Source organism: Musca domestica, unplaced genomic scaffold (assembly GCF_030504385.1).
Source record: "Musca domestica strain aabys unplaced genomic scaffold, Musca_domestica.polishedcontigs.V.1.1 24, whole genome shotgun sequence".
NCBI lineage: Eukaryota > Metazoa > Arthropoda > Insecta > Diptera > Muscidae > Musca > Musca domestica.
Genome location: NW_026712272.1, coordinates 11,334,236 through 11,347,631, shown reverse-complemented (window position 1 = coordinate 11,347,631; position 13,396 = coordinate 11,334,236). Strand labels below are relative to the sequence as shown.

Here is a 13,396-nt window from a genome sequence, read left to right as displayed (position 1 = left end):
TTTTTTTTTAACATACCTGAACAATAATTGTGGATTTTTGAAGAAATTTTTTAAGGAGCACAACCTACGTATAACCATGGACCTTCCCAGAAAATTTTCTTTTGTTGGATTTTGAAAATTCGCGATTATTGCTCAGAATGTCCTTGATCATACGTAGGTTATGCTCTTCAAAAATATTTCTAAAAATCCAAAATTACAGTTCAGGTATGTCCTTGAAAAATATTCTTAAAAAATCAGGATTGTTAAAAGCTTATATTTATTTAAGCACCAATTGTCTTGGATTATTTAAAAATATTTTCCGGAATATAAAAATGTTTTTGAAAGAATATTTGATTTTCAAAAACTCCTTCTGCTTTGTCTCTATTTTACCTCCTTAATTAATGAATATTATCCCCATATCTTTGGACATTTATGGCACATGTAATGCCGGCAGTTAACTTCGACGTGACTCCATTCAATTGCGTAATAATGAACTCGTCTTATTTATAATACACTTACGAAAAAGTTGTTACAGTAAATTTTCTTTTCTTCATTTCACTTTAATGGCATTAACATATTTTTCTCTTGTACTTTTTTCTTTCTCTTCTTACAGGTGAACAATTGTTGAGAACAAGACAAAGCCAAGGATCTGAAGTCGATAGCGAGCTGCAGCAGAAAAAAAACAGACGAAGAAAACTGGAAAACGATTTCAGGCAACAAACCGTTCAACAAGCGAATTAAACGAGGCCAATGAAAGTTAGCGATAACGGGGCACACACATACAAATATCGCAGGAGAAGTGGGTATTCATAAAAAGTTATTAAGGCGAGCACACGCACACACATACGCTACCAGCCAAGGATACTTGCAGAATTTCACACAGGTGATTCAGTAAAAAATTGAGGAAAGGTATACAAGAAAATAGATTCGGAAAAAAAGAAAAGAAAATTCGGTGGAAGGAGAAGTGAAAGCAAACAAGGCAATGCAAAATGTAATATACCAAAGTGCAATCCATCACATTATGGATAATAATGATGGAGGTGGTGGTGGTGTTGGTGGTGATAACGATTATGAGGACACCCACAATGATAATTATGTTAGCCATCTCGGCCAAGATGTGGAAGAAAATGTAAATTTCCAACTTCATACTCGAATGACCAAATGTGTTGGCCAAGCCAAAAGTAAACGAAGACGAAGTGATGGTTTCGCCCAGATTCAGTCAAGCAATAATAATTGGCATAATTTCAGTAGGAGCAGGAGTAGTCAGCCACCTGCCTCAATGTCATCCCACCTTTTACGTGCAATAACCACAGCAGCAGCAACTATTGCCTCGGTGACGGCGGCGGCCACCACCACTGCAGAAACCATGGCGTCATCATCATCATCCCCCCCTGGAGAGGAAAGGCTCAAATTCGTTTATGACAACTCAGCTGCCATGGATGAGAACATCATTAATAATACCCTAATTTATGGTACATCACTGTCAGGCGTTTCGGCAGCCACATCGTATATGCTATTAAATGACTCATGGCTCAATGCCTCATCGCCTTTCTCAGCATCGTCGTCGTCATCCTCTTCCTCATCTTTAGCCACATCCATTGCACCCGCTTTGTCCACCTTGAATACGGAGGGCGTTAATGTCACCTCTACGGCCAATTTCGATGATGATTGGTCCCACTTCAATGATCTCATTTTATCCTGGCAAGGTGTTTGTCTGATTGCCGTCTTCTGTGTCTTAATTGTGATCACCATTATTGGTAATACGCTGGTCATAATGGCCGTCATTACCACGAGACGCCTTAAAACGGTTACCAATTGTTTTGTGATGAGCCTGGCGGTGGCCGATTTTCTGGTGGGCATATTTGTAATGCCACCAGCCGTGGCGGTGCATTTGATAGGTAAGTGACGGAAATTAAAATGATTTTTAAAATATTTTTTTTGAATTTTTATTATGTTATTATTTTTTTAAAAACATTTTTTAAGTGTTTTTCAATTTTTTAAAATTAAGTAGATTATAAAAGTAGATCTAAAAATTATAAGGCACATGTATCGCGTTCTGAAAGATTAAAAAAAATATTTTTTCTAGGATCCCAAAAAACCTGGATTTTTTAAAAAATATTTTTTCAAGGATCTTAACAAGCGTGGATTTTTTAAAAAAATATTTTTTTAAGGATCCCAAGAAACGTGGTATTTTAAAAAAATATTTTTTTAAGGATCCCAAGAAACGTGTATTTTTAAAAAAATAATTTTTTGAAGGATCAAAGCAAACGTGGATTTTTTAAAAAATATTTTTTTAAGGATCACAAAAAACTTTGGTTTTTTAAAAAATATTTCTTCAAGGATCACAACAATTGTAGGTTTTTTAAAATATATTTTTTAAGGAAAGCAGCGAACGTGAATTTAAAAAAAAATTAAAGGATCTTAATAAACGTGGATTTTTTAAAATATATTTTTTAAGAAAAGCAGCGAACGTGAATTTAAAAAAAAATTAAAGGATCTTAATAAACGTGGATTTTTTAAAAAATATTTTTTCCAGGATCTTAACAAACGTGGATTTGTTAAAAAATATTTTTTTCAAGGATCTTAATAAATGTAGATTTAAAAAAAAATATTTTTTTAAAGATCCCAACGGACGTGGATTTTTTAAAAAAATATGTTTTCAAGGATTCCAACAAACATGGATTTTTTTGAAAAAAAAAACAGACATAGATTTTTTAAAAAAATATTTTTACAAGGATCCCAACAGACATGGATTTTTAAAAAAATATTTTTAAGAACCTTAAAATCGTGGGTTTTTAAAACATTTTTTCGAGGATCCTAATAACATGAATTTTTTAAAACATTTTTCAAGAGCCATAACTACTTTCCATCGAAGAGAATTCCAGAAGACCTTCGGCTCTCCTTGATAAAGTTTTTTTTTGCTCTTCTATAGACCCTGTATTTTTTTAAGGACAGGATTGTTTGGTTTTCTGGAGAGAAGTACTACTGTTCTGCTATGAAACGGTACAGCCATAGCAGAACAGTAGTATACCCTTCTTGGAAAATTAGTCATTTTCTCGATACAATTGCAGAGAGTCCTTCTATTGAAGATCGAAGTTTTCCTCTATGGAAGAGGACCCATAAGAGTGGACTTTTCTTAATGAATATTTTTTTTACAGGGATAACAGTCGTGGCTTTTTTCGAATATTTTTGTTCAAGGATTTTTGAACCTTAAAAGTGGATCATAAGAATATTTTTCAAATATTTTTTGAACCTACAATTTTTTCCAAGGACTATTAGAGTCTTAAACGTGGATTTTTTAAAGAATATTTTTTAAGGAACTTTTCAGCCTTAAACGAGGATTTCTTTTGAGCCTCAAACGTGGATTTCTTAAAGAATGTTTTTCCAAGGACTATTTAAGCGCTAAACGCGTATTTTTAAAGAATATTTTTTCAAGAATCTATTGAGCCTTAAACGTGGATTTTTTAAAGAATATTTTTTCAAGGATCTTTTGAGCCTCAAACGGAGATTTTTTAAAGAATATTTGTTAAGGACTCTTTGAGCCTTAAACGTGGATTTCTTGAAGAGTGTTTTTCAAGGACTATTTGAGCCCTAAACGCGGATTTCTCAAAGAGTGTTTCTCAAGAACTATTTGAGCCTTAAAAGTGGATTTTTAAAGAATATTTTTTCAAGGATGATTTGAGCCTTAAATGTGGATTTCTTAAAGAAAGTTTTTCCAAGAACTTTTTGAGCCCTAAAGCCAAGGGCTTTTTGAGCCTTAAACGTAGATTTTTTTAAATAATGTTTATAAGGACTATTTGAGCCTCAAACGCGGATTCCTTAAATAATGTTTTTTCCAGGACTATTTGAGGCTTAGACGAGGATTTTATAAAGAAAAACATTTTACATGGACTATTTTAGCCTCAAACGTGGATTTCTTTAAAAATGTTTTAACGACTATTTGAGCCTTAAACGGGGATTTCTTAAATATATTTTTTCAGGGACTCTTTAAGACTTAAGCGTGGACTTTTTTATGAATACTTTTTTCCAAGAACTATTTGAGCCTTAAACGTTGATATCTCAAAGAGTGCCTTTCAAGGACTATTTGAACCCTAAACGTGGATTTTGTAAAAGTGGTTTTTCAAGGATTATTTGAGCATTATACGTGGACATTTATACAGTAATTTTCAAAGACCAATAATCGTGGTATTTTAAAGAATATTTTATTCTAGGATCTTTGAGCCTAAATGTGGACTTTTCTAGAGTAATTTTTAAACACCAATAATCGTGGAATTTTAAAGAATATTTTTTCTAGGACCTTTGAGCCTAAACGTAGACTTTTTTTAGAGTAATTTTCAAAGAGCAATAATAGAAGAATTTTAAAGAATATTTTTCCATGGACCAAATTAATAATGATCGTGAAACTTTACAAATATTTGAGGGTCTTTTTCTCCTTGCGCTTTAAATTTGTAGAAAATTAATAGCGACTTCTTTAAATATAATTCCATTTAATTAGTTTTATTCATCTCCTCTCCTTGCCCATTCTTTAAATATCTTATTTTTAGTCGAAAAGATTAGATGATGACTTAATTTATGAAAATTGCTTCTCGACACTGTCAATGGATTGGCCTAACATTGAGTTTGATTGCAAGTCAATAAAATAAACTTTAATGAATTTTTGTTAGATAATCAAGACAGTTAGCACCACTTCGCTCACCCACCCATCTATTCCAGCCACCCACCACTTAACTGGAACAAATAACTGTAAATAACTTTGTTTAACTAAAGGAATTTAATTTTGTCTTACTGCCACCAGCCATTGCACCCACAGAAGATTTGTTAAAGAGTTATGTCTTCGCTGGCAGCAGCAACAGCATCAGCATCCCATTGAAATCTCGTAGGCGTTCTACGACCAACTCAAATTCTTTAAGAATTTACACAAGCAGATATTTAAAATATTCCTTTTTGGTTGGCAAAACAAAACAAAAAAACAGAGAGGCCACTAAAAAGTCACTTTGGAATGATGAGAATTCTTGCTGCTCTGGCAGGCGAAGACAAAGGCAACGACTACTTGGAAATTCTTTTGAAATAGAGATTGAAATCCTTAAACTGGGAATTTGCTTTGTTGACTCTCCACGAAAACAAAGCCATGAATGAATATGGAGTTCAAGAAAAAATGACTTCAATGCGTAATCCTCTAGGAAAAACGATACCCAAGGGCCATTGAATTTTATGATGTTGTTTAACAAGAAAGCGAGAGACAACAGGTTTGAGTGCAATTTTTTCCTCGTTTTCTTCTTAGGGGGTGTTTAAACACACACACATTCGCACATTTACACACACATACTATAAGCTTGACATTCTTTTTTTACGACTCATTCCATGGCCGCTTTTTTGTAACCCCAATTTCTCCACTGGGGTTTAGCTTTGGCCAAGAACAGAGCCTGGTTATTCCTTTTTTCTTTCTTTGAAATATTTAATCCGTTTCTTTATTGACGAACAATGTAGGATCTCCTGCCCTTGTTCTTGGAAATCCTTAATATTAAATTAAATAACTTTTTAAACGTTATAGAGCTTCATAAAATGAAACTTTAAAGAAAAAAGTTAATCGTAGAAAAACAGTAGTGTAAAAGTGATAGTTGTGTGAGGTGGGATATATTACACCCTTATTCGTCCTCTATAGATAACAAAAAAAATAGTGGTCAGAAATTAAAAAAAAAGACAGGACACCAATAGGTTTTTTTCATGGAATGCCTGAATGCCTTTTTCCAAAGAAGAGCAGAAAGTCCTCTATATAGAATAACATTTTTCACAGTCGGCCAGAGGATCAGCTCAGTAACAGATAAGAAGCTCTCCGTGTAGATAAATGTGTGATATTTTCTCCAACAGAAGACTATGAGATATTCATTTACAGATGACCATGGGGACTTCCCGCAAAAAAATAGAAGAGCTGAAACCGTTCTCCTTAAAAGTGCAAAGGATTGTCCTATATATGAATATCATCATGTCTACTTTATAAAAGCACAGACAATTATCTTCTTCTAAGACCAGAAGGTCTTTTTGCACAGAGGAGCATGATCTCATCTTTAGCAGAAGACTATGAACTCTACTCTAAGAGAAGACCAAGAGCAGAAGACAAAGAGGACTTTTCTCATAGAGGACCAAGGGTACATCTCTAATGCAAGACCATAAGGATTCTTTTAGCAAAAGCTCAAGAGAATATCATATACTCTTCTTTCATAGAATGCCAAGAATACTTCTCTCATAGAAGACTAAGGAGTATCTCTCAAAAATGACCATGAGTCACAAAAACCCATGAAGTCTTCTCTCACTGAAGATCATAAGTTTTTCTTTTACAGAAGATCATAAGGGGTATTTTCACAGAAGACCATAAGCTCTTCTAATCCAGAATATCATGATATCATCTCTCACAGAAGACCGTAGAGTCCTATCTCACAGAAAACCATGATCTCTTCTCTTGCAAGTTATCTGACACAGGGGAAAAATAAGTATGTCTCAGATAAGACTTTGAGGATTTTTTTATCAGGAAAGATCATAAAATCTTCTTTCATTGATTATCATGAATTACTTCTCACTGAGAACGATTAGTTTTGCTCTCAAAAAAACCCAAGAAGTCTTTTCTCACTAAAGACTATAAGCTTTTCTCTTAGAGGGGATCGTATGGATTTTTCCCATTGCTGGTTTAAGGCCATGAAAACTCCACGAAAACTCCGTGGAGTTTTCACTCACGTTTTCAACAGAAAACCGTGGAGTTTTCACTCACAGAAAACCATGACCTCGCAGAAGACCACAAAGTAGTTTCCCTAAGAACGCTATGCGATCTCCTCCATTAATAAACAAAAAGTATTTTCCATAAAGAACTGGAGCTGATCTTTTTCATATAAATGCGCAGGGATGTCTCCATCGAAAAGTCTTCTCCTTGAAAGAACAGGCCGGTTTCCACTGGAAAAAGCAAAACCTTTTGCCCTATATATGAGAAAAAAGTGTCCTTCATTAAAGAAAATTGTATCTTCAAGAAACGAAAGTAGGAGTGCAAAAGTTTTTATGTGGGACTGCAGATGTTCGTCTCTGCGAGAACCGCAGATCAATAGAATAGTAGAAGTAAGAACGGCAAAAGCTCTCTGTAGGAGGCAGAAGCTCTTCTCTGTAGGACAGAATAAACTTTTCTCTGAGGGAAAGCTGAATGTCTTCTTTGTAGGAGAGCAAAAACCTCTCTCGGTGGGAGAGCAGAAACTCTTTTTCTTGAGAATATCAAAAGCTCTTCTCTGTGGGAAAGCAGAAACTCTTCTCTGCATAATACAACGAGCTCTTCTCTGTAGAATAAATGAAGCTCTGTTCTGTAAAACAGCGGTGCTCAAAACCGTGTTCTAGAACATGAACCGAAAAAAGAGATAATTTAAGAGAAAATTAAAATTCTGTTTTTCTTTATATTTTACGGTTCTATTAAATTGTTTTTAGACACAAATGTTTGCCAAATTAATTTATAAAGCAAATGGATAAATAATATTTTTATAAATAATGACTTAACACTGTTTTGTTCTTGATTTAAATAAGCAAAGATAAATTTGACTGAAAAGATGTATTTTTTCTTGAGCATCGCTGCTGTAAAATAACAGAAACTTTTCTCTGTAGAACACGAGAGGATAGCAAAATATATAGCTCATTATCTATAGGGACATTAAAAACTCTTGTCTATATAGTGGAAGAGGCTATTATCTGTAAGGACATCAAAAACTCGTCTCTATATATAATGACAGATGTTCTTCTCTCTAGAACACAACAAGCTCATGGAAGACCAGAATAAGAATAAGAGACCAACGGTTATTTTCTATATGAGACCAGAAACAGAGACCTGAAAGTCTGCTCTGCAGATGTCCTTTCTCGAAGAAGATATGGAGGTATTTCCCATAGAAAATCAACATCAATTTCCCCCAAAAAGGTACGACGTTTTCGCAAGGAATAACAAAAAGAATTTTCCATAAAACATTTAAAACCTTTTCTTAAAAAATCCCTTCTCTATAAAGACTACAAGATCTTCTTCACAGAAGACCACCAGGTCTTTTACAATAAAAATATTAGAGTATTTTTCCTATAAAATATCAAAAGGTTCTCTTCCAGCAAGATGACTAGATATCTCTCCGAAAATCTGTCTTTTCATAGAACACATAATAGTCTTCCGTCATATGGGGGAAAGGGTAAAATGTTTTCCTTTTTGTGAGTCCTAAAAATGTGCAGGTTTGTCCTCTTTAAGAAAAAGCTTAATATCCTCTTCATAAAGATCAAAAAACTATTGTCCAAAAAGAGACAAAGCTCTTCTAGAAAAACATAAGATCTATTAACAAGTAAAAAAACAGTAAGTTCGGCCGTACCGGACTTTAAATACCCTCCACCATTTGGAACGAATTAAAAATTTTTCAAAAAAATGAAATCCATTAAAAATTCTGTTAAAATCTTTAAAATACCTAACATCGAAAGGGGCCGATATTGTGGACCTATATAGACAAATCTATGTTTGGGGGTAAAGTACTCACAAGGGACTGATGGCTAAAATCATCAAAATACCGAATATTGGGGGGTACCGTTATATGGGGGATATACGATATCGTTAACCTATATAGAGGATTCTCTGTCAGGGGGTAAAGTGCTCACAAGGAACCCCTTGTGTGGAATTTCAGCCAATTCCATTGAAAAATGTGGCTAAAATCATCAAAATGCCGAATATCGGGGGGTGCCGTTATATGGGGGGACCTATATAGACAATTCTTTTCAGGGGGTAAAGTACTCACTAGGGACTCCTTGTGTGGAATTTCAGACAATTCCATTGGAAAATGTGGGTAAAATTATCAAAATGCCGAAAATACCGTTATATGGGGGCTATACGATATCATAGACCGATATAGCCCATCTTCGAACTTAACCTGCCTGCAAACAAAAGAGAGATCTGTGCAAAATTTTAGCTTCCTATCCTAATTCGTTGTTACTGTAGCGTGATTACAACAGACGGACGGATGGACAGGGCTAAATCGTTAGAATTTTCCGCTGATCAAGAATATATATACTTTGTTGGGTCTAAAATGATTATTTCGATGAGTTACAAACGGAATGACGAACTTAATATACCCTCCATACTATGTATGGTGGAGGGTATAAGAACATTTTCTTAAGGAATATCTAACGGTGTTCTAGTTTGTCTTCCTTCAGGTTTTTTTCTCTTCTTTGTTCCAAGGAAGACCAGAAGATATTTTCTGAAATCCAGAAATCCATCTTTTCTAGAAGACATGATCCGAAGGTCTTCTATCTTTGAAGGTCAGTAAGTTTACTTCTTTACTTAAAAAAAAAAAATAGAATTTCTTCTTTATTTGAAGACCAGAAGATCTTCTCAATATGGATTCAAATATGAAGGATCAGATGGTTTCGTTTGTAAAGACCAAATATATTTTTTTCAGAATTTTCCTTTATGAAAAAACAAGAATTTATTCTTAGACAGGACCTTAGTTTGGTTCTTTGGAGTTTCTCCTAGAAACCCATTTCAAATCATTTGTAGAAATACTCTATGATTAAGCTTGAATTAAGACAGTCCACTTCCCATTGCGACTCCCTACTTCAGCTAGTCTATAGGAAGAAGACTTGCAGATTGTCTTAAAAAAGATGGCAGCTCCGTGCTGTAAATCGCCTTCAAAGTTATGAGATCAGCTCGCCCAAAGAATACTCTCTGAGGGACAGCTCGTATACAGAATGAAGACTACCTCCTACAGCTGGTCTATGGATAATTTTTCAAGGACTATTTGACCCTTAAACGAAGATTTTTTAAAGAAAAATTGTTAATGGCCTTTTAAGCCTTAAACTTGTATTTTTAAAGCATATTTTTTCAAGGACCTTTTGAGCCTTAAACGTGGATTTTTAAAGCATATTTTTTCAAGTAACTTTTGAGCCTTAAACTTGGATTTTTCAAAGAATATTTTTTCAAGGACCTTTTGAACCTTAGACGTGGATTTCATAAAGAATATTTTCCAAGGACAGTTTCAGCCCTCAAAGTGCTTTTTCTTAAAATAAAATATTTTTTAAGGACTCTTTGCGCCTTAAACGTAGAGTTCCTAAAAGACAATATTTTTTCAAGGACTATTTGAGCCTTAAACTTGGATTTTTAAAGACTATTTTTCAAAGGACTATTTGAGCCTTAAACGTGGATTTTTTTATATTATTGCAAAGATCTTTTGAGCCTCAAACGTGGATTTCTTAAATAATGTTTTCCAAGGACCATATAAACGATAAACGTGAATTTCCTAAAATACAATATTTTTCCAAGGACCATTTGAGCCTTAAAGGTGGATTTTCAAAGAATATTTTTTGGCTCCATGCTGTCAATCGCCTTCAAAGTTATAAGATCAGCTCGCCCAAAGAAGACTATCTGAGGTGCAGCTCGTATACAGAATGAAGAGTACCTTCTACAGCTGGTCTATGTAGTAAGAACTTTTAGATAAACCCCAAACATTGGCTCAGTTCTGTCCCTCACCTTAAGATCGACGACACCCTTCTGTTGCTACACATCCTCTATAAAAATACTTTCAGCTCAATTTCGTACTTTAAGACTCTATTTGCCATTTACAACACAAAATGTGTCCTGATGAACATTATCTAGTCCTGCGACGAACTAGATAATTTTCAAAAAAAAAATCATTCACACCTCCGCCTCCCCTCCTCACCCAAAAAAATACAAATCTAATATTTCACCTTGAATTACAATGATTAAGTTCGCTCTATTAATGTTATTATTATGATTATTATTACAATGATTTATGTACTTGTACAAAATGTAATTGTGTGTGTGTGTGTGCAGGTGTGTGTGTGTGAGAGTGAAAGCATTGTGGAATTTCCTCTTCTTTTGTTCTTCAAAAGAAAAACTCATTAAATTTTTTTTCTGTTCAAATAAATGAAGGAAATGTCAAGCATTTCCATAGAGTCCGTGCCGGTACATAATTTGTTATCAGAATTTGTTGTTTGCAACCTCATTCAGGCGTGTCATAACTTTCTTTTTTTTTGTCGAATCACACACATTCTTGAATGCCTATGTGTTTGTATTTCATCTTTATTTCCGTTTTCTTGAATGTGTTTTATGCTGGCAATTTTCGTTAACAATATTTTTTTTTGTATTTTCTCTTTTTTCTCCCTTCTTCTGCCCCCATCTTCGTTTGTTTATTTAAGGTTCTTGGAAACTCGGCTGGATTTTGTGTGATATCTGGATATCGTTGGACGTCCTGCTGTGTACAGCATCAATTTTAAGTTTGTGTGCGATTAGTGTGGATCGGTAAGTATCTAAAAATGTTGAGATTTTTTTTTTTGACAATTTATGAAGCTAATGCCGTTCAAGAAGTTAATGAGGGTATGTTTATTATGGAACATAGCAAAGGAACAGGAGTGTCCCTATTAAACATAACAAATGAGGAGTCATGTAATACTACAATCTCTAAACGGTTGGGCAAATTAAAGGAAGGGAAATGTTAACGATGTATAAACCTGTTCTATTTATTAGATTAGCTGTGAAGATTACTTCCACGAGGAGAATCATAACCTCAAATAATTATTAAATATATGAAGATGTTTAAATAACCACCAATTAAATAAATTGATTATTCAGAATCTCGAATTGGCAATTATGTTAGATATATTTTAATGTGTTAGAACGGACTCGATATCTTAGCTGAGTTTTTAGACAGTTTACAGCATTTTATGTTGCCAAATTCGATGGTCAGGATGCTTTCCTCATGCTATGTTTGCTTATGCAATGGTGGCGCCCAATCGAATTCTACTATACCTTTCTGATCAAACCTCTTAGAAAGCGATAGTTTTAATTGAAATTGGATAATTTATAGTGGAAGATGTTAGATAAGGAAAAGAGGAGTCGCCTACTAATCGGGCACGAAAAATTAAAATATGACGAATCGCTTGTTTTGGATAAAAGCCAAAACTACAAATAGTTTTCCAGATGATCTTGTGTTGATGGAAATATTAAGATATGTCATGTCTGAATGGATCTGAATTTCAATTTCGCGTTTTATGAGCTTCATGGATATTCAAAATGTTTACCCTTTGTGGGGGAGGTACCAGAAGGAGTGGACGGATATATACAATCTTCACAGCAGATCTTGTGTTAGTACAAATAATGGGATTTGTGAAATACGGATTTTGGTTATTCGAAACTTTGACCCTTGTGAAGGAGGTACCAGAAGAAATTGTCCGATCTCTATTATCTTTATAATAGATTTAGCGTTCATAGAAATATTGAGATATGTTAAGTTAGAATTGAATAGAATGTTAATTTCGCGTTTTATGAGTTTCATGGATATTCAAAATGTTGACCGTTTGTAGTGGAGGTATCGGAAGGAGTGGACGGATGTATCCCATCTTCACAGCAGATCTCGTGTTAGTACAAATAATGGGATGTATGAAATATGAATAGAACCGGATGATTATTTGTGGGGGTGGTAACAGAAGGAATGACCCGATCTATATCATCTATGTAACAGATCTGGTGTTGATAGAAATATTGAGGCGAACCAAGTCAGAGAGGTACCAGAAGTGCGACAAATATATTCCAGAAGTAACCAATATATCCATATTCACGCCAGTTAATAAAAATGTTGTGATGTGTGTAATTTGAAGAAAATCGGACCGATATTGGCGATCTTCGAACTCGATCTGAATTTGACAATAATATTCCGATGTACCAAGTTTGGACAAAGTCGGATACTCCCTTCGAGAGTTATCGCGCGCACCAGCCAAACAGACAGACGGAAATGTCTAGACCGACTCCCAATATCCTGAAATGGATTTCGTCCAAAGAGACCTCGTGTCTAAAACCATTATTTCGGTAAGGCTCGTTTTGACCGTATCAAATGACTTATACCTTCTCTAGCCACATTGCTGAGAATATACAAACTATGGTCAACTTCACTCGCCAAATATTATCCGATGACAATCGAAAATTGTAGGTTCTTCCGTGTCCTTAACTATGTCCTCAGAGCGACTACCAAAATCGGGAAAGAATTCTTTTTTGGTTCATTTCAAAATATTAATAAATTTTCGATCATCTTTACCAACAATAGACATCTATTCCGAATCGTACCCTTACACCATGCAAAATTACGTGAAGATCAATACATAATTGTGATCTGTAGGGTTTTAAAAACTAAAATTGTTAGACAAACACAATTGTTAGACAGAAAGCACAAAATGTCGGAAATAGTATCAAATTTAAAAATAATTTTATATTTGTTCGAATTGGTCACCTTTGACACGAATTATGACCATCAAACGGCCAATGAAACCGTCACACTCTGCCCGAATGTTGCTCTGCGGTAAAAAAGTGCCAAAAAGTGGAAGAACTTACACCGCAACAGTAAGAAAATAGGCTCAAAAA

The 13,396-nt window shown here is 34.4% G+C and overlaps 1 protein-coding gene across 1 annotated transcript in view; it reads left to right on the top strand.

Annotated features, from left to right (window-relative positions):
• Positions 1–13,396, top strand: part of LOC101891876 (octopamine receptor beta-2R) — a 128,383-nt gene that overhangs the window by 108,330 nt on the left and 6,657 nt on the right. Inside the window, exons 3-4 of the mRNA XM_059123361.1 lie at positions 593–1,877; positions 11,182–11,284. Coding sequence (XP_058979344.1) covers positions 962–1,877; positions 11,182–11,284 — 1,019 coding nt within the window. The 5' untranslated portion in view covers positions 593–961. The remainder of the gene's footprint in view (positions 1–592; positions 1,878–11,181; positions 11,285–13,396) is intronic.